This window comes from Lepidochelys kempii, chromosome 24 (assembly GCF_965140265.1).
Source record: "Lepidochelys kempii isolate rLepKem1 chromosome 24, rLepKem1.hap2, whole genome shotgun sequence".
Taxonomy (NCBI): domain Eukaryota; kingdom Metazoa; phylum Chordata; order Testudines; family Cheloniidae; genus Lepidochelys; species Lepidochelys kempii.
In genome coordinates, this window is record NC_133279.1 from 11,122,566 (window position 1) to 11,148,162 (window position 25,597).

The window sequence follows — 25,597 nt, forward strand, 5'->3', positions numbered from 1 at the left end:
TGGCCATGCAGCAGCGGGCTCTGGCCTTGGGCTTACCTCCCCACCCCCCTGCCACCGTTGCCTCTGGCTCCAGGCTTTGGCTGAGTAGTGGCAGGGTCCTTCCCCCAGCCGTAGGGCTTCAGGCTTGGGCCCTGGAATCTGGCTGTGGGGCTTTGGGCTCAGGCCTTGGCTGTGCAGTGGTGAGTGCCATCCCCAGCCTCCAGCCCTCCTATTGCTCCTGGCCCCCACTGTCTCCCTACCCACCTTCCCATCCAAGGCTTAATTTGTCCCTGGGCTTGCCGGGGTTGAGTAAGTCTGCTGCTGTGAAAAGAGGTACTTGTATGTTAATATCACTTTTCACAGCAGACTTACTAGCCAGCAAGTCAAAAAAAAAGAAAAAAAGAAAAAAGCAACCAAAAAAGCAACAACAAACAAGACAAAAACGTGCAATGCACCTTATTTGTGTTTCTGTTTTGTGTAGGTCCAGGAAAGAATAGAGACAACTCTGCATTATTGGTATTATTCAGTCTGCAAAAGTTAATTAGGTATTTTAGGAAAAACTGTCAGAGTTGGTGGCTGCACTCTAGGGCCACCAAATTTTTTTTTGTGAGAACCCCTGGCCTAGTTTGTCTCCACAATGTGCAGAACCCACCCCACCCCTGCCCCTGGATAGTGCTGGCGCTTCTGGCTCCTGCATCATGCCAAGTGAGCTACCAGGCCTAGGCGCTCAGGGTTTCATCCCAAGGGTGGCATTCCCAGGAGCACAGCTCCCCCAGCACCATGCTGGCTCCTGGGTAAGGGCAGCCCGTGCTGAGTCACCCCCACAAAGAAAGAACCACCCCATCCCTGCATAGTGCTGAGACCTCCCTGGGCTCAGCCCCCGCAGAGCAATCTGGTGACACCAGCGCTGCCTCCCGTGCAGGGGACCGTTAGCCTCCAGCACCCCCACTTCCAGCGTGCATTCGCCAGCCCCTCCGAGGAGTCCCGGGCCTGGAAAGTTCAGCTCCAGGGAACGGTGCCCTCTGTGCTCCATGCCATGTGGTCTGTACATGGAGACGCGTCATGGGCAGCGTGTGTACCTAGGAATGTTCCTGGCACAGGACGCAGAACGAGGCTGGGGCTCACCCAGAATTTTCCTGGGGACAAGGCCCAGGTTGCACACACTACGTTCCCAATTTCCTCCTCAGCGGACTCCTGCTTTATGCAAGTATGCCCTCGCCAAGCCACTGCCTCTCCTCCCAGAGTGGGGCCGGCTGCAGCAGGGCCAGAGGAGGCAGCATGAGGAGATGGTGGCCCAGGATTCTGGGAAGAGGGGAGCCGTATCTGGGAGCTCCTAGGGGCCAAAGCCCCAGGAAGAATCGCTGCTCTCATTTCTGTTGTGCTGGTCTCTGGCGGCTTCAATTGCTGCTTCTTCCTCATCTCCAGGTGACAGACACTGGCCAGGACCTCTCCCCCTCTCCTCTCTGTCACAGAGCACAGGCTCAGTGGTCTGGAGCTGCTCTGAATGAGGTTCAGGCAGGACCCTCTTGCAGTGTGACACCCCTCAGGGCTCATTCTGCCTAGGGCAGCCTCCTGGCTCTGACCTTGGAGCGCTCAGTGCCCTGCTCCATGCCATGAGCTCCCCCAGGGAGTCCCCCTGGATGGAACACCTGGGGAACCCTCTCCACAAAGGGGCAATGCACCCCACCCCCACAATCAGCAGTGAACCCAGCCAGCAGGTAACACAGACGAGTTATTATTGGGAACACAGCATAGGGCAGAGCTAGTTAGCACAGAAATTAGGAACATTCAGCAAAGTCCATCCTGGGGGAGGTGGGGAAACCCGAGCCCAGAGCTCTCCTCTCTCATGTTCCTCAACTGCAGACGGACGAGCTTCCAGCAGCCAAGCCTCCCTTCCCTCCCACCAGACAGACCAGGCCTTGGCCAGACCATATCCTCCTTCCCTCCCACCAGAAGACTGGGACCACCCACGACATCTCTCCCCTTCCCTCCCATTAGAGAGACCGGGACCACCCAGGACGTCTCTCCCCTTCCTTCCCACCAGAGAGACTGGAACCAGCTGGGACATCTCCTCCTCCCCTCCCACCAGAGAGACCAGGACCAGCTGGCATGTCCTGTCCCCCCTCACCACCACCACCAGAGAGTCTCCCTCCCTGCCCCCAGCAGGCCAATCTGGGGGAGTACTTGAGCCCACATGTCCCGTCGTCCCCCCTGGCCCATCACCTCTAAGCGATAAGGAGAAAGACCAACCCGTAACCTTGTTACACACTACTGATATTAGTAATTATCAGTGAGATGCTGAGAATGACCATAGAAAGTGTTTCCATCGAAAGAAAGAAAGAGTAACACACACACTGCACTGGCAAAATTCATCATAATGTGTGCCATACAAGAAACCTTCACCGCACACTCAGCAAATGTGTGCTTAACAGGTGAAGGGTCCACGTTGCTGGAGGAGGTGGATGTGACTATGTGACGCAGCAGGGAGGGGGGAGTGTTGACCTGGGAATATGCCCTGGGGATGGGAGACCTGAGAGCCTGTCACCTGAGCCAGGAGGGGGAGGGGGAGGTGACACCTCTGCCCAGGAATGTGAACAGAGGCTGCAGGAGGGAGCCTGCTGGGGGGGGGGTTAGTTTTCAGTTTGGTGCTGGGTGGAGGAACGCAGGGAACCCCAGGGCTGGGGTCTAAGCTCCCTGCTCCCCCAGAAGGACTTGACTGAGGGATCCTGGTTGTACCCACAAGCTCTGTTTTGGACTGTGTTCCTGTTGTCCAATAAACCTTCTGTTTTACTGGCTGGCTGAGAGTCCCAGAAAGAGGGGTGCAGGGCCTGGACTCTCCCACACTCCGTGACAACTGGTGGCAGCGGTGGGATGTACTGCACCCCGTGAACGGCGCTTCCTGCAGTAAGTGACTGGGGAACAGTAAAACGAAGGGGGATTGACGGGGACCAGGCGTGCTGAAGATTCAGAGAGAGACAGTTTCAGGGGGCGGTTAACCCCTGGGAGTGTGTGACCAGAGAGAAGGACTTTTGCAGTAACAGGGTCCCCCGGGGGATTGCAGCGAGCGGTCCCAGGGGCGGAGGAGTCTGCAGCTTGACCCTGGCAAAGAGGTGGTGACCTCAAGAAGGACTGGCACATGAGGGGTTTTTCTTGGAAACCGTAGAAAGCTGCCCAGGCCTGCGAGTGGCCAGCAGGGAGATGTACGCTAAACGCCTTAAGAAAGACCTGGTGGAGCTGTGCAGGCAGAGGGGGCTGCGCGTTGGGAGGTCCACCAAGGAACAGCTGATTGCCCAGTTGGAGGAGAGGGATCACTTGGATGACCCGATCCCTGTCCCTGAGGGAAGCCGCCCGGCGAACGCAGCATGGGCCCTGGGGCCTGACCGGGCTGGGAGGGGTCAGACTGCTGCCGAGGACATCCCGAGACCCTTCCTACCTATTCCTGGGGGAGGGCTTGGGGGAAGCCCAGCGAATACCGAGGGCACCCTGACCCCGGCAGCCAGCAGGGGATCCTCCCAGCGGAGCTCCCCATCCCTGGAGTGAATGCGGCTGGAATGGGAGAGGGAGATGAAAATGAGGGAGCTGGAGGATCATGAAAAACAACGTCAACATGAGCAGGAGGAGAAGGAGCGGGAATGTCAGGAGAAGGAGCGGGAACATCAGGAGAAGGAGAGGGAATGTCAGGAGAAGGACGAATCTGGCCAGGGAGAATCTGGCCAGAGCCCAGAAGAAGCAGAAGGTCTGGTATGACCGTACGGCGCAGGCCCGTGCCTACGCCACCGGGGATCGGGTGATGGCTCTCATCCCTGTGAGAAAGAACAAACTACAGGCTGCCTGGGAAGGCCCTTTCAAGGTTGTCAAGCAGCTCAATAAGGTAAACTATGTGGTGGAGCTGTCTAACCGGGCGCACCACCACCGGGTGTACCATGTGAATATGATGAAGCCATATTATACCAGGGGGAATGTGGTGTTGGCCGTGTGTGGACAGTGGGAAGAGCAGGGAGATGACCCTTTAGTAGATCTATTCCCTGGGACCAGAGCAGGTTCCCCCCTGGAAACAATTCCCCTCTCGGATCAGCTAACCCCTGCCCAGCAAGCTGAGGTCAGGGGGGTGCTGCATCAGTACCGACAGCTGTTTTCCAACCAGCCTGGACGCACTAATCTGGCTGTCCACCAGGTGCAGACAGGGTCGCACCCGCCGATAAGATGCTCCCCCTTCCAAGTCACAGGGAAAACTGCTCAGGACCTGGAAAGAGAGGTCCGGGACATGCTGGCTTTGGGGGTGATCCAGGCATCTGCCAGCCCTTGGGCCTCGCCAGTGGTGCTGGTCCCCCAAAAGGACGGGTCGGTCCAGTTCTGTGTGGACTATCAGAAGCTCAGTGCCATCACTATATCTGATACCTACCCCATGCCCAGGCCTGACGAGCTCCTAGACAAGTTGGGAGGAGCTCGGTACCTTACCACCATGGACCTTACACAGGGCTACTGGCAAGTGCCGCTGGATGCAGATGCCCGGCTGAAATCGGCCTTTATCACCCCTCTGGGGCTCTTTTAGTTCCTGACCCTGCCTTTTGGCCTCAAGGGAGCGCCGGCCACCTTCCAGCGCCTGGTGGACAAGCTACTGAGGGGGATGGAGAGTTTTGCCGTGGCGTATATTGATGACATCTGTGTCTTTAGCCAGACCTGGGAGGATCATGTGTCCCAGGTTTGCTGGACCGACTCAGGGGGCTGGGCTGACTGTAAAAGCAGAGAAGTGCAAGGTGGGGATGGCTGAAGTATCTTACCTGGGCCATCGGGTGGGAAGCGGCCGCCTAAAGCTGGAACCAGCCAAGGTGGAGGTGATCAGAGACTGGCCCGCTCCCCACACCAAAAAGCAGGTCCAAGCCTTTATTGGGATGGCAGGATACTACCGAAGATTTGTGCCCCACTTTAGCACCATAGCCACCCCCATCACTGAGCTATGCAAGAAGGGGAAGCCAGACAAGGTGGTCTGGACCAAGCAGTGCCAGGAGGCTTTCCGGGCGCTGAAGGAGGCTCTGGTCAGTGACCCAGTTCTGGCAAACCCAGACTTTGACAAGCCCTTTGTGGTGTTCACCAACGCCTCAGACACGGGACTGGGGACGGTGTTAATGCAGGAGGATGAAAAGGGGGAGAGACACCCCATCGTGTACCTGAGGAAGAAGTTGCTACCCCGGAGCAACACTATGCAGCCATCGAGAAGGAGTACCTGGCCATGGTGTGGGCCCTCAAGAAACTAGAGCCCTATCTCTTTGGGCGACACTTCACCGTGTACACCGACCACTCTCCCCTGACCTGGCTGCACCAGATGAAAGGAGCCAACACCAAACTCCTGAGGTGGAGCCTGCTCCTGCAGGATTATGACATGGATGTGGTCCACGTGAAGGGAAGTGCCAACATGATAGCGGATGCGCTGTCCCGGAGAGGGGGCCAGGAACTTCCCCAGGTCACTGGTCACTGGTCAGTTCAGTCTCGAAGGGGGGAGAGATGTAACGATGTGACGCAGCAGGGAGAGGGGAGTGTTGACCTGGGAATGTGCCCTGGGGATGGGAGATCTGAGAGCCTGTCACCTGAGCCAGGAGGGGGAGGGAGATGTGACACCTCTGCCCGGGAATGTGAACAGAGGCTGCAGGAGAGAGCCTGCTGGGGGGGTTTAGTTTTCAGTTTGGTGCTGGGTGGAGGAATGCAGGGAACCCTAGGGCTGGGGTCTAAGCTCTCTGCTCCCCCAGAAGGACTTGACTGAGGGATCCTGGTTGTACCCACAAGCTCTGTTTTGGACTGTGTTCCTGTTGTCCAATAAACATTCTGTTTTACTGGCTGGCTGAGGGTCTCAGTGAATTCCAGGAAGAGGGATGCAGGGCCTGGAGTCCCCCACACTCTGTGACAATGGACAAATGTTTGGAGTGAAACGAGGCTGGAATTAAGATTTAGTTTGACAGTATCAGCAGCATTTTGCACAGGGCAGTTGAAAAGCAGCTGGAAACCGAGTAGGATGCCCATGGAATGATGGGATTGAGAAACTTGCATCATGTGACACTGAACCTGCCCTGAGGAGGCACTGCAAACCCTTCCCCAAACACCCTGTAGCAGGTTGCACAGTGGGATAACTACCCACTGTGCGCTGTTCTCTGTGTTGATGCAAGAGCTGCTCCTGTGGATGTGCTCCACTGACACAAGGAACATAGTGTGGACATGAAACAGTGATATAATTACAGTGGTGATTGTACATCAACATAACTTAAATCAAATTAACTTTGTAGCATAGACATGGCCTTAGGTGTCATACTCACAGTGACTGCAATAGAAGTTAGGTGCCTAAGGAATTCTGAGGATCTGGGCCACAGTTTGTAAATAAGACATGGAGCAGAAAGGAAAACCAGGACGCTGGTATTATGATGCAGAATGACTTTAATGTGAAAAAGAAGAGAAGTACACAGGAAGAGACAGAAAGAATGCAAAGTACATTTGAGAGGATATATTTCCAGGGTTTCAAGAAGGTCTACAATGAATCACTGGTTCAAAGGTGATGCATTTCACACTAGATGTTCTTCTTTCTTCATTACAGTTGTTGAGTTTGACAATCAAGTCCTGTTTGCAACTATTTTAGGGTACTTGTTAGGTACTAGGGGGGCTAGTGCTAAATGGAAAGCAGAAATTTGGGGAGGGTATGTGATCCCGCATCCCCCCTCCCTACCCCACATCACTTCTGGTTGCAGGCATGTTCGTGGACTCTCTTGATTATACTGGTGGACCCCTAAGGTTCCTGGCCAATGGGAGTTGCGGAGGGGGCACTTGGGGCACGGGCAGCACGCGGAGACCCCTGCCCCTCGCGGGGGCTGCAGGGACATGCTGGCCACTTTCGGGAGCAGCATGGGGCCAGGGCAGGTAGGGAGCCTGCCTTAGCCCTGCTGCGCTGCCGGATTTCTAGCAGCCTAAAATCTCCCGGATTGGCTTTAGTAGTCTCTGGGAGATAAAGCCCAATTTTGGGAGACTCCCAGCAAAAGCAGGAGGGTTGCAAACCTAAGAAAGGTATTTAGGCTCCTAACTTCCACTGATTTCAATGGGCCTAAATGAGCTAATGTGTCCTTTTGACACAAAAAGTAAAGGTTTGAAGCATGTTATAAAAACTAAAATGGTGCCTTACCTGAATTTCTTATTATAAATCTCTCAGCAGCTGAGAAACTGCAAATAAAATGTCAATTGGAAATAACTGTGAGAAGTGTGTTTTTATGGAACGCCCCATTATGGGGCATGGTGGCATATGACCAGGCCAGCGCAGATCTACTTGACTCCACCTCTTGCAAATCATATCAAAGCACAGCCCTACGCCTACAGCACTGAGGGAATTTTGGGTCCCTATCAGCACACCCCTTACACAAACACAAACAAATACACGGTGCTTGTTAAAGGGGCGTACTCACTGGGACGGTGAGCAAAGTTTCCAAGACCTCTGAAGAGTCATCGCCCAACTGCTGACAGATTTAATGAAGAAACTCAGATAAGGCACCATTTTTCCTTTCTTATGTGCTTAAAACCTTTGCCTTGTGTGTCAAGAGGCCTCCTTAGCTGATGCTCTTGAGCCCCCAAAGTTTTGACTGGGTGCCACATTCCCTAGCCATTTGCGTGATTGTGACCAGTTTCTATCATCGGCACCTCTTGTTTACCCTTAAATATTTCTACTTGCAACTTAGCTGTGATTTGGCCCTATGCACCCTGACATTGGAATTATTCGGAGTCTCCTGATTAGGTTTTGGCATCTCAAACAACAGCTGAGTCCAAGAGCTGTCCTCATGATCACATTCATTACCCATTACCATGGTTGTGTGGTTCTCATTACATGGTTCTGGGGTCTCAGACATCGGTTGCAACAACCATATAGTTGTGTATTGGGTTTTCACAACCTTGCCCATGTAACATCTCTTCGTGAGCCACTTGTCTACAGAGTGGTGACAAGGAAAGATTGAAGGGTCTTTTCAGCAGCTCCATCTTTACTCAGCAGGCCTTTTCAATGGCACATCCTTATTCATACCCTGGTCATTGTCTTAGCCAATCGTTTAGGGGCAGCACATCAAAACCCTTTTGGTATCAGGATTTATTTATCATAAACCATGTTGACTGGCATTTATAATATTACCCTCCAGTGACCAGTCCTCTTCATTATTTACCCCTCCGCCGTCAACTGCAAACTTCATCAGTAATGATTTTCTGTTTTCTGTGAGGTCACCGATAAAATGTTAACTAGCAGAGGACTACTAGTCAGGACTATTCAGCAATGTTGATGAAAATTATAGACAGAAACAAGCAAATTCAGTAAAAATGTCTGCATGGTTTTTAATGTGGGGGTCTGGGGAACTGGGAGAGAAACACGGTGCAAAGGGTGAGCGACTGCTCTGAGGGCTGATTAATGCTTCTGTGGCCGAAAGCAAGTCTGTGCTGGGATCCTGACCCACAGTGACTTTCACAGTCACCCAGCTGTCCCCGGGGCAATGGAAGCTGCCAGCCCCCTGAGAAATTCTCCAGAAGAAAAGAGAATGTGGGTCAAGCAAACCCTGTGAGCTTTCTTCCATGCCAGCGACGAAGAGAAAGGAGGGCTGCTCTCCCAAAAGGACATGCCTCTGCTCTGTACACAGTGTCAATTCCTAGACAGGGGCCGCGGCAGGCTCCGAGGCATCCAACAGCAATTTCGTTCTTTGCTTCCCTAAGGAAGGGGGGAACAAATGTCATTCCCAGAAGTTGCAGAGCTTTCGGGAAGGGGTGTGTATTAAATATATTTGTTCTCTGCCCAGTGACTATTCACACACACACACACACACACACACCCGAGGGGCAAGCACACCTTTGCATTTCTGTAGCACCTCACCAAGCCTCACAGGCTAAAGACGTGCACTGCTGGTGACATGTGGCAGTGTCTGGGGAGCTGGGAGGCAGCAGACACCCAGCGCAGCAGAGCGTCAAGATCACAGGGAAAACTCCAACAATAGCAGAGTCATGGGACGCACAATGTCTATGCAGATAGGACAGGTTTTAAGGTCACAGGCAAAAGACCCAACCATCATGGGACTTGGCTCAATTACCTAACTGGCTGAGCTGACCCTGCGGGGCTCACAACTGAGCTAATGGAGATTCAATCAGACAGCACTGGCATTCTCTCTGTGCTCCCTTTTGGCTTCAGCAAGGAAGTCAGCAGCCCCAGCAGACAAACAGCCCTTGTAGCTTTGTTCCAGCCGCGAGTTGAGTTGTCATGGGGAACCAGCAGGAATGTCTCCAAATGGCCATTCCACCACAGCTACAGGTCGTTGTCTGAAGGCGGCTGGAAGCCACTCCTGCAGCTCTCTCACAGGGACTATGGTGCAGCCAGTCCCTGCCTTCCAGTGGAGCCACTGGGTGGGACTGGCCTGGCAGTCTAATGCCAGCACCTTATGGGGAGGAGGTTTGGGGCCATGGCTTGGCACCTGGCCGGACAGGCTGGGAAGGCTGTGGAGGCCACAATCCAGTCTGGTGGTAGAAGGCCCTTCATGCTGGCTTTGTGGCATCAGACTCCACCTGAGCGAAGAGGGGAAGCTCCCTGTGCACAGAACTATGAAAATCAGATTCCCTGTTTGTGTCACAACCCCTGAGCTGCTGGAGGGTGGGGGTGGGAAGTTCCCACTTTTATTTCCTAAGGGGGAGATTTCCAAATGCACCGAAGGCTAATGGGGACTGAGCGCCGAGCTTTCATGTTGTCTCTGGAAACCTGCCCCCACTGGCAGCAGCTGGTTTCTATGTGGGAGACAAGGACAGAGCAACACTGTGACACCCTGCACCTCCCTCCCTTCCTATCCATCTGCCTGGGGATTTGCACCATGCCCATCCCTGTGGTATCAGAGTGCCCATCCCCCTGCATTCTCCTGGCATTGCGTCCCTCTCCTGCAGGTGTATACAGCTCACAAGAGGGCTCTTCAGTACTTGGCAGAGCAAAGCCAGTGAACAGTGATTCTTGTGATAGACAGCTCCTACCTGAGCGCTTCCGAGAGAGAAGGAGCCCGAAGACAACCACTGCCAGGACCAGGACAGAGAGGGGCAGAGCAATGAGCAGGATGTTTCTATAGTCGTGCACGGCATCTTCCGCACCTGAGCAGGGAAGAGGAAGATGTCATGAGTGCCGTGGGCTCTTCTGGGCAGGGAACTCCAGCCAAGTACGCACAGGCTCTGTAGCTGTGCTGGCGCCAGGCATTGGGAAGAGGAATTCCAGCCACCTGCTGCACCATGAAAGCTTCTCACACTCCATGAGCCAACAGACCATGACAGAGTGGGGGAGGAGAGTCACAGGGAAATTCAGACTGCCCAGAACTTTAGCCTGTCTACTCTTTAGCCTGCATTCCCAGCCCCCCCCCCCCCCCCCCGGATCCACAGCCTTCCTGCTGTTCTGCCAGGAAAGTCACAGAACCCGGCTAAAAGCAGCTGCAGGAAAAGCCAGAGGAAAAGCATTCTCCAAACACCCCCGCTGCCCTCCACCTCCCGACGGTGCCAAGAGTGAGCTGAGGCAGCAGGAAATGCGGGGGAAGCTGAAGTTCCTCTGCAATCCAGAGCGGGGAGGATTTCTTGCAGCTTCTTTAGATTTGTGGAATTTCCTCGCCCTTCCATGGATCTTCTTGTCCTGTGTTTGCAACAGTCCAGGCCAAAGTCTACTCTCAGCTACACTGGTGAAAATGCAGAGTGAGGCCAATGACTGAATTGGAGTGACTCTGGATTGACAACCATGTAAATGAGAGCACAGTGTGGCCATTACTCGTGCATTCCCTTGTATCAGCTGTGGCACTGAGGGGCTGAGTGACCTGGGCTGCCAACTCCCAACCTTTAAACTCAGCCATTGTGCAGGTAACCGAGAGCCCTCCTCCAGTGCTGCAGATGCTTCCACAGCTTGAACCCATGTGGGGGTCTGACCAGGGCTTGGATCATTCAGAACACCCTGGATATGCCTGTAGTTTTAGACTCTCTGGGTGATAATCCTCAGTGAAGATTCACCAGGGACCGTGACTCCCTCTCCACCTCATCCACCTTCACATGGTAGCAAATCTGCTATCAAAAGTAAATGCCCTCCCACAAAATCCATCTCCCAGGCACTGTCTTGTGGCTGCAGACAGCTGGGCCATTGGCTCATGCCAAGTGGCTAGGCACTGGGCTGGGCATGGGAGATGGGTGAAACATGACATACCTGTTTCCCTCTGGCAGTGTTCCCAGGGTGCGATGGTAGCTGATTCCCAACTGACAGCATTGGCTGCAGTACAGGTATAGGATACCTGCCTATCCGAGGGGCCCAGCTTAGCCCATAGGACCAGGCCAGCCTCAAAGAGAGAGTGATTGTCCATGCTCAGCACCTTGCCATCCGTCCTGCCCCAGCTGTAGGTTACGTTGGTGCCAGTGGCCGCCACACAGGTCAGGAACACCTCGCAGACCCTCGCAGAGCCACTGCGGCTGCTCTCTGATGTGAACACCTGCAGTGTCAGCTGGGAAACCACTTCTGGACACAGAGCAGACAGGACAGCAGAGGGGTCAAAGCCAGTAATCTCCCCCTGGCTGGATACTCAAACCCCACCTCCCTGCGGGACCACCCGCTGCACCAGCACACCTGGTATTAGTGTATGAATACATCCATTTGCACTCACTCACCAGATCTACCCCTAGAAATATCGGGCTCTGTCTGGGGGTTTGGTGCTGCTCTCCCACTGGGCAGGGCTTTCAAACTTCAGTCCTAGTAGCCCCAAGTGTATGTGTGTGGGGGGGGAGGGGGGGTGTAGGAGGCTGTGACAGCCTGTGTGGCCAACTTCATCTATTGCCGATCTCACAGGGTCCCTCGTCATCCAGAGCCAAAGGGCTGTGGTGCCAGCCTGGTAGTTGCTTTGTAAGAGCAGAAATAAAGGCAAGGGGGAAGTCACAGCCCCAAGTTCCCTACATGCTGCCTTGTGCCTGTGACAGCATTTCCTGGTTAGCAAAAGGGCAGTGCTCCCCTGTCCCTGCCCTCTGGGACATGTCCATTGGGTGCCCAGAATGAGGGCGATGGGACACGCAGTCACCTCCCAGGGCAGGCTGGCTCTGGATGCCCAGCTGACGTGCCCCGTGATGGCAACGGCGCTCGCCTTCCATAGTAATGCAGGGAGTGGAGGGCGGACTAGACGATCCCTTCTGGCCTTGTAACCTGGGGAGTCGCCGAGTTATACCCTCTGCAGCAGAGGCTGGACCAGGCCTCACACCACAGGCTAATCCCCTTCGCCAGGCCAGCAGGACATTTGCCCCCAGAGCTTCGTATTAGAACATAAAATACCCAAGGAGTCTGGGTAGGGTGGGTGCCCTGTCCCGGGACTGCCTGCCTGGAAGCTCAGCACAGCTGCCCCAGCTCCCTCAGGGGGCCTCTGTCAGAGTCAGCTGCTGGGCCTGGCAGCCTGCGGGGACAGGGCTGGCGCCAGGCAGCGGGTTGTTCCCTGCTGGTTCAGGTGAGACTGTTAGTCTCTAAGGTGTCACAAGTCCTTCTTTTCTTTTTGCGGATACAGACTAACACGGCTGTTACTCTGAAAACTGCACAGAGTGTTCGTCCATGGAGAATTTGGCCTAGCTCCAAACACATCACCCTCCTGCGCTTAAGTGGCAAGGAAACAGGAGCCCAACCCGGCGTACCGTAGACTGCCAGGTGCAGCATGCGCGTCTCCGTCTGTCCTCGTGTGTTCACCAGCAGGGCTGAGAAGGTGCCGCTATCTCCCAGTTCCACCTGACTGATCTCCAGGGTGAGGTTACTGTGGAGCCAGCTCCGCCCATAGAAACGGGATTGGTACAGGGTCTCCGCTGAGCCCCTGAAGTAGGTGGCCACTAGCTCTTCTGCCGGCGCTAGGTACCTCCAGATGGCATCCCTGACTTGGAACCCCAGGGGGATGTCGGCTCCCAGCAACACTGCTCTCCCCACCACTCCTGTCACCTTCACGGTGGCACGGGCTGTGGCCGGTGGGGCTGGAACGAGGCAACAGGCAGATGCCTTCATGTTAGGGTCATGGGAGGAGCTGGGATAGAAGCAGCATATCTGAGGCCACAGTGGTTCTCCTCTCCCGACACCCAGGGCAGCCTTCTCCTTGCTCCCCTGGGCATCTTTGGCATCTCCATGGCTGAGTCTGACATGGTGGCCAGTGCAGAGTCCCCACAGCCTCTCCCATCCCTGCCTCTGGTGTCACCTTCCCAAGCTCCCTCTTCCCCTGCCTACAGGCTTCCCATCTGCAGTGCCCTGGGAAGGTGAGGCTGCCAGGACCAAAGGCATCCATGTCACAGGAGTCCTAGGGCCTTTCTCCTGGCAGGCACCCACTGGGAAGCTCACAGATGCCCAGGGGCCTCCAGGCAAAAACAAGACCAGACTTTCCTAAGGCAAAAAGGAACCATCAAACAACAAACTTTGAATCACCCTCCCCCATCCCTGCCTCTAAACCGTCCACCTGTCCCACACCTCTCTGCTCTTTCTCCATCACAAAGAATCTAAAAAGAGCACAAGCCCCATTTAAAAAATCCTGTGCAGGTTGCCAGTTAAGAGCGAATGTTCCAGCAGTTGGAAGCAGCGTGGCCGTTACTATGGTGAGACAGGAACCAACAGAGCAGCCCCTGGCTTGCTCTAGATGCAGCCTGTGATGTAGCAACAAGGAATTATGCTGAAGTCAGATATTTAACTGACATATCCTTCTAAAGTTAAATGCTGCAGATTGAGACTCCCAATAAAAAGAAGATCCAGGCCCCCACACAAACAGAATTTGACATTTCCACAAGGATAAACTCTCTCCAGAACACTTCCTCACCAGCATCAGCTTCCTGGCCACCACAATCAGCTTCAACAGTGGAACCCTACAGACAACTGTATACAAGACACCCATGGATCACCGCACCTACCTTCACAGATCCAATAACTACCCCAAATACACCAAGAAATCTGTTCTCTATAGCCAAGCCCTCAGATACCACAGGATATGCTCCAAGGAGAAAATCCAGGATACACACCTTAACACACTTAAAACTTCCTTCAACAAAAAAGGACACTCCACCAGAGAAGTAGATCTATTATGGAATGGGCCACCCAAATACCCCAAGAGAACCTGCTTCAATACAGAAATAAAACCCCCTCCAACCACACACCTCTAGTTGTCACCTATCACACCACATGGGAACCCATATGGGGGATCATCAAACTAGTACGACCCATACTCAACGGGTGTCCCATCCTGAAAGAAATTTTTCCTGAGCCCCCTCTTTGGGCCTTGAAGCACCTCCCCCCACCCCACCCCACCCCACCCCCCCACAGCCTTACCAAGCTCATCATCAGAAACAAGCTCCCCACAGACCAGGACCCACCAACTCAGAGTGACACCAGACCCTGCCAGAACAACAGATGCAAAACCTGCAGACATTGCTCCACTGCTACAATGATCAACACCCCCCACAACACACCTTTAAAGACCCCTTCCATGGGTCCCTACACATGACTATCAAAACAAATGATAGTAGGAGAACACTTCAATCTCCCTGGCCACTCAATAACAGATTTAAAAGTAGCCATACTTCAACAAAAAGCTTCAAAAACAGACTTAAAAGAGAAACTGCTGAGCTACAATTCATTTTCAAACTTAACACCATCAATCTGGGCTTGAATAGGGACTGGGAGTGGCTGGCTCACTAGAAAAGCAATTTTCCCTCTCTTGGTATTGACACCTCCTCATCAATTATTGGGGGTGGACCACATCCCCCCTAACTGAATTGGCCTTCAACACTGGTTCTCCACTTGTAAGGTAACTCCCTTCTCTTCATGTGCCAATATATATTTATGCCTGTATCTGTAATTTTCACTCCATGCATCTGAAGAAGTGGGTTTTTTACCCATGAAAGCTTATGCCCAAATAAACATGTTAGACTTTAAGGGGCCACCAGACTCCTCGTTGTTTTTGTGGATACAGACTAATACAGCTACCCTTCTGATACTTAAAACAAATGGTGTACCTAATCCAGTGCACTAAATGCCTCAGTAACTACTATGTGGGTGAAACAAGACAATCACTACACTCTCCAATGAACTCACCCAGAAAAATGATAGAAGGCAAAAATACTTCACAAAGTGATCACTGCATATCTGATCTCTCAGTCCTCAGCCTCAAAGGAAGCCTGCAAAACACCTTCAAAAGACAAGCCTGGGAACTTCAATTCATAACTTTGCTAGACACTGAAAATCATGAACTCAACAGAGATACTGGATTTGTGACTCATTACAACAATCTGTAACTCACTAGCCCCCTCCCCAGCTTTTTTTTTCCTTCTCCCCCTATGACTGGAGAGGTGTTAATGGGCCACTTCACCTTGAATGGTCTCTTGAAATGTGCTAACTACTTATGCTAAACAATCTGTTCCAGGTTGTGTTTAGCTGTGACACTCTGAGTACAGTTCCTAGATCTGAAGAAGAGCTTTGTGTAAAGTAGAAAGTTTGTCTCTCTCACCACAGAAATTGGTTTAATAAAAGAGATTACCTCATCCCCTTGTCTCTCTAATATATTTTGTCAGCTTCTTGGGGCAGGGACTGTCCTTTTGTTCTGTGCACAGTGCCTAGCACCAGAGTTCTGGTCGTTGGCTGGGGCTGCTAAGCACTATGGTAATACAAATAATACACAATAAAAATTACAACTAGCCCTGAATCTGTAGCAACCCATGGAGATCCAAGTGAATCTGCACTGGCATATGTGTTCATGTGGCTCACCCAGCTGCCCTGAGACACTGCTGGCTGCTCCCATGGGTGAAAGGAGCTGCTCCTCTCACTCCCTGATAAACACACAGGTCTGACGTGTTCCAGTGATGCTCATATCTGCGGTGAGCCCTGTGGCTGAGTTAGCATCAGGGACTGGCTGAGAGTCAGCTCTCCATCCACTCACTGGTTAAAGGTCAGCCTGCAGAGACCGCAGTAAGTAACAGCAGGGTGAGGAGGGGTGAGAACTCTTACCTTTGTGCAGGAACAGAGCCAGCACCAGCCAAGCCACCATCTCGCTAATCCAGAGCCTGCTAGGGTGCTTTTTCTGGAGAAAATGAAAGCTCTTGTTGATGTCTGGCAATGGGATTGCCTGATTTTCCCACAGGAAATCCCCTCTTCTCTGTCATCACTCAAACCCGCAACTCAAAGCAGAAGTGAGAGGCTGTGCTCAGCCTGTACTTCTCAGGAGCAGTTAATGGGCCCAAGACAGAGGCTGGAGATTCTGGTCTCATGCAACACCAGAGCAGTAGCTGGCCCCTCAGAGGAGGCAGGATAGGGCCAGACTGTGCCTTGCAGGTACCAGGCCACATGGAGGCTGCATTGGCTGGGGAGGAGCACAGTACAGGCCAAAATGTTTCCAGAGAAGACGCCAGTGGCCCATGAGTGCACGATTCACACTGCTAGTGATGAGACCAAAGCACCATGGCAGACCTAGGACCTTGGTGAACTCTGTCCTATTGAATGGTTCTTCCATGACCCAAATATCTGGGCGCCTTCCAGCCGGGCATTAAGTAACATGATCCTGGCTTCCTAGAGGGAGAACTCTGCATGCCAGGGAGGGGGTGCTTTGGGAGAGATTTCAGGGGAGGGGCTGTTTTTAAAGGTCCTGTTTCTTTCAGAGCAGACCAGGCAGAGCCATACTGCTGGCACTGGGAGCAGGAAGTGGTGAGTCCATAATTCCTGGGGGAGTTTGCTCCACAGTCTGGGAGTGGCCCCTGAGGAAGCCCTGTCTCCAGCACAGATGAGCTTTCCCTGCTGGCGGAGAACTCCATTGGACAGTAAGAACAGTAGGACAATGGAACAGATGCCTCGGGAGGTTGTGGAATCTCCTCCACTGGAGGTTTTCAAAAGGAGGCTGGAGCCATCTGTCTGGGATGGTTTAAACACAACAAATCCTGCATCTTGACTAGATGACCCTTGTGGTCCCTTCTAACCCTATGGTTCTATGGACCTGAGAAGCAGAGCTGTCAATCACAGCCCCCCGGCTGGAGCTTTAGGCTCTTTTAGGTGCCTTGGCCCAGGCCACTGTTATAGAAAAGTGCTTATATGCTATTTTATATAAATGTTGAATAAGTTTGTTCTTATAACTTAGCATAAGTTACTAACTTAGCATCAGCGATTAAAGTAGTTGAAGCCTTAGGCCAAGGTCAGGCTGACCTGAGAGAAATGCTGAAGAAGCAGCTGCAAAACCAGTTGAGACTGCCCGTTATCACTGGAGATAAGGGAGAAATGCAAAAAGAAGAACTAATTGTCTTCAGGAGTACATCTGGTACCCGGCAACGGACAGTCCACTCAGCAACAAAACTGTCCAATAGGAAAGGACAGAGACCCCTACTCAAATTAGGGGATTGGACTTTGAACATGGGCAAGGGCGGTGTTACCAACTGAAAAGGGTATAAATGCTTGCAATTTCTGAGGGGCGGAGTCCCTCTCCTGAGGCACCCAGCTCGAGCTGTATTTCTGTTGACTAATAAAGGATGCTTGTATAAATTGGACTCAGAGTTTAGAAGTTTGTGGGATCCTAGAGTCGAATCTAACACCTAGATTGGTTAGAGACCTGCTAATTCATTTTCCTTTACACCACTGAGCGTCCCAAAAAACAGGGCTGTGACCTTGCACCTGTTCTGGTGAGGCACTACAGGTCCTGAACCAGGGTGCATAGGTCCCCAAACAACCTTTGCCCCCAGCTGCCGCCCCATGGCTTGTTAGCAACTTGTGGGCTGAGTGGCTAATGGAACCCTGGCCCACGAGAGGCACCACCCACATGTGTCCTGATTGGAGAAGCACCCGGCCACACCGATTGGTCCAGCTGCACTATTTAAGCCAGAAGGAGGCACAGAAAGTTGTTTGTGCAAATGGATTAGTTCCTGGCTGGCTGCTTTGTCGGACCCTGCCTTTTTGACTGGCTCCTGAGCCCTGCTCTGCTGACTTGTACCCAGATCCTGCTTTCCTGACCTGTTCCTGCCTCTTGGCTGTGACCACTAGGTCTGACTGCCCAAGCCCCAGTTGTGACATTTCTAAGGGGAGTCTGTGCAGGGTCTCATGGGCTCATGGTAGTCTGTGTTCTTGAGGAAATGCACTGTGGCGTTCTGTATTAGTTGGAGTTTTCTAAGGGCTGAAGGCTTCATGCCCAGGTCTATCACACTGCTGTCATCAGATGAGTGGTGATGAAGGTGTGAATAACTGAGGCCAGGTGATTGTCTGCCAGGAAGGCATGAGTGGGCTTGCCAGCTGGAGGTGGGAGAAAGCACGACTCATGGAAGCTGCATTGTGTCATGTATTTCCCCTGCTCGACCTTTACCAATTCCACAAATCTTATTGATTCCAGTGCAGCTCCTCCTGATTTACACCAGATTGCTTCAGAGTAATGTGGGTGTAATCAGGATCTGAATGAGCTCTCCCATGACATCTAGTGATGGGCTGAGGAAGAGGACTTCAGGAGCTGACTTTAGAATCATAGAATCATAGAAGATTAGGGTTGCTAGAGACCTCAGGAGGTCATCTAGTCCAACACCCTGCTCAAAGCAGGACCAACCCCAACTAAATCATCCCAGCCTGGGCTTTGTCAAGCCTGACCTTAAAAACCTCTAAGGAAGGAGATTCCACCACCTCCCTAGGTAACCATTCCAGTGCTTCACCACCCTCCTAGTGAAATAGTGTTTCCTAATATCCAACCTAGACCTCTCTATGACAGACCCCCCCATAAAGCTTTATGAAAATATGCTTATGAATATATATATGATGTATCTGGAATATGTTTCATGCTACATATGGCATGTAACATATCTATGTAAAGGTTATGATCTACTGAATATATTCATCCTATTTGTATGCATGTGCCATTGTTGTATTTGAAGTTATGAATACTGGCTGTATACTTGTTTGATTTTAAATAACCTAAGTAAAGCATTTGGTCAGCTTCTTTAGAAGGGAATTTGCAAGTTAAGTGCCCAATCAAGAAGCACTTAATGCACAATGGATCTTGGAAGGCTCCAATCCACATAAGAAGTCTACCTGAGGACGTTCAAGGTAGCATGTAAGCAATGGCTGCTGCCTGTAAAAACTGAGTCATGCATGGACATGTGACTTGCCCATGTGACTCCAAAACTCCATCTTGGAGCTGGACTTTGCATAGGAGAGAGGAGCGGGTCTCCACCTACAAGAGAAAGTCTGTTTAAGCCTGTGGGAGACCCCTCCATTTGGTCTTCAGCTGGCTAAAGAGATAGCCTCTCCACCCCCAAGGATACCTGAAAGAAACTGGAACAAAGGACAGTAACTACAGGGGGTGTGAGTTATTGCTAGACCCAGACTAGAAGGAGACTAGCCTGTAAAAGGAAGCTTACTGGAACTCCTCTGAGGGTGAGGTTTTACCTGTTCTCTTAGAAATAGACATAGACTTGCATGTTCTATTTTATTTTGCTTGGTAATTCACTTTGTTCTGTCTGTTACTACTTGGAACCACTTAAATCCTACTTTCTGTATTTAATAAAATCACTTTTTACTTATTAATTAACCCAGAGTATGTATTAATACCAGGGCAGGTGGGGGGGCAAACAGCTGTGCATACCTCTCTATCAGTGTTATGGAGGGCAAACAATTTATGAGTTTACCCTGTATAAGCTGTATACAGGGTAAAACGGATTTATTTGGAGTTTGGACCCCATTGGGAGTTGGGCGTCTGAGTGTTAAAGACAGGAACACTTCTTAAGCTGCTTTCAGTTTAAGCCTACAGCTGTTAGGGGACATGGTTCAGACCTGGATCTGGGTTTGCAGCAGGCTAGCGGGTCTGGCTCAAGCCAGGCAGGGTTCCAATCTGGGAGGGTAGGGAAAGCAGGGGCAGAAGTAGTCTTGGCACATCAGTTGACAGCCCCAAGGGGGTTTCTGTGATCCAACCCATCACACTCTCCCACTGCAACTTGAGACCATTGCTCCTTCTTCTGTCATCTGCCACCACTGAAAACAGCTGAGCTCCATCCTCTTTGGAATCCCCCTTCAGGTAGCTGAAAGCTGCTATCAAGTCCCCCCTCACTCTTCTTTTCGGCAGATTAAATAAGCCCAGTTCCCCCAGCCTTTCCACATAAGTCATGTGCCCCAGCCCCCTAATAATTTTCGTTGCCCTCCGCTGGACTCTCTCCAATTTTTCCACATCTTTTCTATAGTGGAGGCCCCAAAACTGAATGCAATACTCCAGTTGTGGCCTCACCAGTGCTGAATAGATGGGAATAATCACTTCCCTCGATCTGCTGTCAATGCTCCTACTAATGCAGCCAATATGCCATTAGCCTTCTTGGCAACAAGGGCACACTGTTGACTCATATCCAGCTTCTCGTCCACCGTAATCCCCAGGTCCTTTTCTGCAGAACTGCCGCTTAGCCAGTCGGTCCCTAGTCTGTAGCGGTGCATGGGATTCTTCCGTCCTAAGTGCAGGACTCTGCACTTGTCCTTGTTGAACCCCATCATATTTCTTTTGTCCTGATCCTCTAATTTGTCTGGGTTACTCTGGACCCTATCCTTACCCTCCAGCTTATCTTCCTCTCCCCCAGCTTATTGTCATCCGCAAACTTGCTGAGGGTGCAATCCATCCCATCATCCAGATCATTAATGAAGATATTGAATAAAACTGGCCCAAGGACTGACCCCTGGGGCACTCTGCTTGATACTGGCTGCCAATTAGACATGGAGCCATTGATCACTACCCATTGAGCTCGACAATCTAGCCAGCTTTCTATCCACCTTATAGTCCATTCATCCAGACCATACTTTTTTAACTTGCTGGCAAGAATACTGTGGAAAATGAATCAAAAGCTTTGCTAAAGTCAAGGTATATCACGTCCAGTGCTTTCCCCATATCCACAGAGCCAGTTATCTCATCATAGAAGGCAATCAGGTTGGTCAGGCATGACTTGCCCTTGGTGAATCCATGTTGACTGTTCCTGATCACCTTCCTCTCCTCCAAGTGCTTCAAAATGGATTTCTTGAGGACCTGCTCCATGATTTTTCCAGGGACTGAGGTGAGGCTGACCAGTCTGTAGTTCCCTGGATTCTCATTCTTCCCTTTTTTAAAGATGGGCACTATATTTGCCTTTTTCCTATTGTCCGGGACAATCCGATCGCCACAAGTTTTCAAAGATAATGGCCAATGACTCTGCAATCACATCAGCCAACTCCCTCAGCACTCTTGGATGCATTAGATCTGGACCCACGGACTTGTGCATGTCCAGCTTCTCTAAATAGTCCTTAACCTGTTCTTTCACTACTGAGGGCTGCTCACCTCCTCCCCATACTGGGATGCCCAGTTCAGCAGTTTGGGAGCTGATCTCGTCTGTGAAGATGGAGGCAAAAAAACATTGAGTACTTCAGCTTTCTCCACATTATCTGTTACTAGGTTGCCTCCCCAATTCAGTAAGGATCCCACACTTTCCCTGACCTTCTTGTTGCTAACATACCTGGAGAAACCCTTCTTGTTACCCTTCATATCCTTTGCTATCTGCAACTCCAGTTGTGCTTTGGCCTTCCTGATTACACCCCTGCATGCTCGAGCAATACTTTTATACTCCTCCCTTGTCATCTGTCCAAGTTTCCACTTCTTGTAAGCTTCCTTTTTGTGTTTAAGCTCACCAAAGATTTGTCTGTAAAGCCAAGCTGGTCGCCTGACATATTTGCTATTCTTTCTGCCCACTGGGATGGTTTGTTGCTGCACCCTCAAAAAGTCTTCTTTAAAATACAGCCAGCTTTCCTGGATTCCTTTCCCCCTCATATTAGCATCCCAGGGGATCCTGCCCATCGGTTCCCTGAGGGAGTCAAAGTCTGCTTTTCTGAAGACCAGGGTCTGTACTCTGTTGCTCTCCTTTCTTCCTTGTGTCAGGATCCTGAACTCGACCATCTCATGGTCACTGCCTCCCAGGTTCCCATCCACTTTTGCTTCCCCTACTAATTCTTCCCGGTTTGTGAACAGCTGGTCAAGAAGAGCCCTGCCCCTAGTTGGTTCCTCCAGCACTTGCACCAGGAAATTGTCCCCTACACTTTCCAAAAACTTCCTGGATTGTCTGTGCACCGCTGTATTGCTCTCTCAGCAGATATCGGGGTGATTGAAGCCCCCCCCCATGAGAACCAGAGCCTGAGATCTAGTAACTTTTGTTAGTTGCCTGAAGAAAGCCTCGTCCACCTCATCCCCCTGGTCCGGTGGTCTATAGCAGACTCCCACCACGACATCACCCTTGTTGCTCACGCTTCTAAACTTAATCCAGAGACTCTCAGGTTTTTCCTGCAGTTTCATACTTGAGCTCTGAGCAGTCATACTGCTCTCTTACATAGAATGCAACTCCCCCACCTTTTCTGCCCTGCCTGTCCTTCCTGAACAGTTTATATCCATCCATGACAGTACTCCAGTGATGTGAGTTATCCCACAAAGTCTCTGTTATTCCAATCACATCATAATTCCTTGACTGTGCCAGAACTTCCAGTTCTCCCTGCTTGTTTCCCAGGCTTCTTGCATTTGTGTATAGGCACTTAAGATAACTCACTGATTGTCCTGCTTTCTCAGTATGAGGTAGGAGTCCTCCATTCTTTTGCTCTCCTCCTTGTGCTTCCTCCTGGTATCCCACTTACCTCAGGGCTTTGGTCTCCTTCCCCTGGTGAACCTCGTTTAAAGCCCTCCTCACTAGGTTAGCCAGCCTGCTTGCGAAGATGCTCTTCCCTCTCTTTGTTAGGTGGAGCCCGTCTCTGCCTAGCAATCCTATCTCTTCAATCCGACCCATAGCAGGTCCATAGCAAAACTATCTCTTCAATCAGACAGCTGAGCACAAAGCCCTACATTTCAACAGTCTCCAGGCACAGGAAGCTGTATGTTAAGGAGGTGGGAGAAGGCTCCTGAGGGGTAACACTACCTTTGTTTGTTTGACTCCTTACTTTTATATTTTTTAAAGAGCAGCTGCATTCCACACCTTGAGTAAACTCCTAAACGTTGCCAGTTGCATTAGAGAAGGTGGCTATTTCGGAAGCCATTTGCAGCAATGGTCAGTGTTGTATATTGAGACATTGATTTCTTTAGTCATTTCTGTTAAAAGTAAATAATTAAATTACTAAGAAACTATAATATCTAAAATTATTAAATGTTTAAATACTAGACCATACTGTGATTTACCCCATCTTACTATAAATTATTTCTAGGCTAATTTTAAGTAATTATAATTAACCTATAGATCAGCGTTTCTCAAACTGGGATCTGCAGACCCCTGGGGGTCCAAAAGGGTAGTCCAGGGGATTCGCGGGCCCCACTGATCAACTCCTCCCCTTTCCTCCCAGCACCTCCTGCATGCTGCTGAACAGCTGTTCAGCGGCATGCAGGAGGCACTGGGAGGGAGGGGGAGGAGCGGGGCTGGGGTGCTCAGGGGAGGGGGTGGAAAGAGGCAGGGAAGAGGAGGAGCAGGGGTGGAGCGAGGGTGGGAAGAGGTGGGGTGGGGATGGGGTCTTGGGGGAAAGGGGTGGAGTGGGGGCAGGGCCTGGGGCTGAGTGGGGGTCTTGGGGGTCCATGAAAATTTTTAAATCATAATGGGGGGCTTGGGTTGCTATAGTATGAGAACTGCTGCTATAGATTCAAAGTGGGGGTAGGGTTTGACAGACACAAATGAATGTCAGTGAAAATGTCACCCCCAGATGTTGAGGCCAGAAGGGGCCATTTCAGTCCTCCAGTCTGAGCTCCTGCATAACCCAGGCCAGAGACCCTGACCAAGGGACTGCAGGATTAGGAAATCATTTTTCCCTACTGCATAAGTGACACTGTGAGGTCCGGTGACTTTTAAAGACATCCAGCTCTGATGTAAAGACTCCAGGTGATGAAGGATCCACCATCCTGGGAACCATTGTTCAGTGACTAGCTCCCATCCCTATTAAAATGCGTCATATTTCCGTTTTGAATTGTTCTAACAGCACCTTCTAGCCCTTGGCTCCTGTTACGTGTGTGCCTGCTAGTGTCCCTAGTGTCACAGTGGATGGATGGGGCAGATATCTCCTCCATGCGGACTCTGGTTTCTTCTCTTGGAGCTAGAGCCAGGTTAGATATAAATATTTCTTCTGGTTCCTCTTCTCAACTCAGATAACAATTTTTGCAGCCTTTAAACAAAATTGCTGAGACCACAGAAGGAAATGAGCTCCCAGCAGGCTGCTTCTGCTCAGCTTTGTTTCTCTTTGTGCAGAAGAGGCTGAGGGATATTCTGTGCAGTGGATTCCAAGGGGCAGGACAAGCCATGATCTGGCTGGCTTGCTGCGTAACTGGTGTACTTATCATTTTGTTAGTGCCCTGGAATCTACACCAGGGTTTGTCTTACTTCTGTAATTTGTCTGGTCTTTCTTAGCTAATTGATTTCGTAAGTAACTACTATGATAGTTATTCAATCACTACACAATAGAGTCATAGATTACTGTGATCATTTAGTCCTGTATAACACAAGCCATAGGAAGTCCTGTTTGAACTAGAGTGTATGGTTTAGAACCTTACCTGATCACTCTCGTTACGGTGTGTATGGTAACACTCATTGTTTCATGTTCTCTATGTATATAAAATTCCCCCACAGTATTTTCAACTGCATGCATCAGATGAAGTGAGCTGTAGCTTACGAAAGCTTATGCTCAAATAAATGTGTTAGTCTCTAAGGTGCCACAAGTCCTCCTGTTCTTTTTGCGGATACAGACTAACCTGGCTGCGACTCTGAAAGCTGGTGTAGAACAGCATATGCAGCCCACAAAGTGTTACCTGGGCTGCAGGTTGAGAACCACAGTACCCCCCAAACTCCTATGCTCAGCACCCTCCACCCAGAGACACCCCCCCACAGAGTGGGGCCAGGAGTGGAGAGCTGGGCATGGGGCAGTGTCAGTGATGGAGAATCCACAACTCTTGGTAAATTGTTCCAAAGGTTACTTGCCATCACTGTTAAAAATTTGCACCTAATCTCGAGACTGAATATGTCTAGCTTCAACTTCCAGCCATTGGATCTTATTATACATTTGTCTGTTAGATTTAAGAGCCCTGTTCCCCTTATAGGTACTTGCAGACTATGATCAAGTCTTCCATTAACCTTCTGTTGTTAAACTAAGTAGCTTCAGCTTCTTGACTCTAAAGCACTAATCGACATGTTCACTAATCCTTTAGTCATTCTTCTGGCTCTTCTCTGAACCCTCTCCAATGTGTCAACATCCTTCTCAAATCATGGACACCCAAACTGGCCACTGTATTCTAGCAGCAGCCACACCACTGCCAAATACGGAGGTGAAATAACCTCTCTGCACCTGCTCAAGATCCCCTTGTTCATACATCCTAGGACTGCATCAGCCCATTGGCCTCAGCATTGCAAGGGGCCCTTGTGTTCAGCTGATAATCCACCGCGACCCGCAAGTCTTTTTCAGCGTCACTGCTTCCCAGGGGAGAGTCCCCCATCCTGTAAGAACAGCCTGCATTCTTTGTTCTCAGATGTGTAACTTTACCTTTGGCCACATTAAAACAAATATTGTATGCTTGCAACCAGAATAACAAGCGATCCTGGTCGCTCTGTACCAGTGACGTGCCCTCTTCATTGTTTACCCCTCCACCAATCT

The 25,597-nt window shown here is 51.0% G+C and overlaps 1 protein-coding gene across 1 annotated transcript; it reads right to left on the bottom strand.

The window, feature by feature from the left end:
- Positions 1-8,318: 8,318 nt before the first annotated feature.
- Positions 8,319-16,044, bottom strand: SLAMF8 (SLAM family member 8). Its single transcript, XM_073323081.1, has 5 exons — positions 15,980-16,044; positions 12,646-12,972; positions 11,189-11,494; positions 9,991-10,104; positions 8,319-8,692 (listed from the first exon to the last, which is right to left on the bottom strand). Exons 1-5 carry the CDS (start codon positions 16,017-16,019, stop codon positions 8,634-8,636), a joined length of 846 nt encoding a protein of 281 aa, XP_073179182.1. The 5' UTR covers positions 16,020-16,044; the 3' UTR covers positions 8,319-8,633.
- Positions 16,045-25,597: the final 9,553 nt, after the last annotated feature.

Excerpts from the sequence above, each read along its gene's own strand:
- SLAMF8 (XM_073323081.1), bottom strand. The coding sequence starts at position 16,019 with ATGGTGGCTTGGCTGGTGCTGGCTCTGTTCCTGCACAAAG. Across the intron at positions 11,495-12,645 it reads GCTGCACCTGGCAGTCTACG|AAGTGGTTTCCCAGCTGACA; the intron begins GTACGCCGGGTT and ends CTCTGTGTCCAG. Across the intron at positions 8,693-9,990 it reads TCTCTCTCGGAAGCGCTCAG|GGAAGCAAAGAACGAAATTG; the intron begins GTAGGAGCTGTC and ends CCCCTTCCTTAG.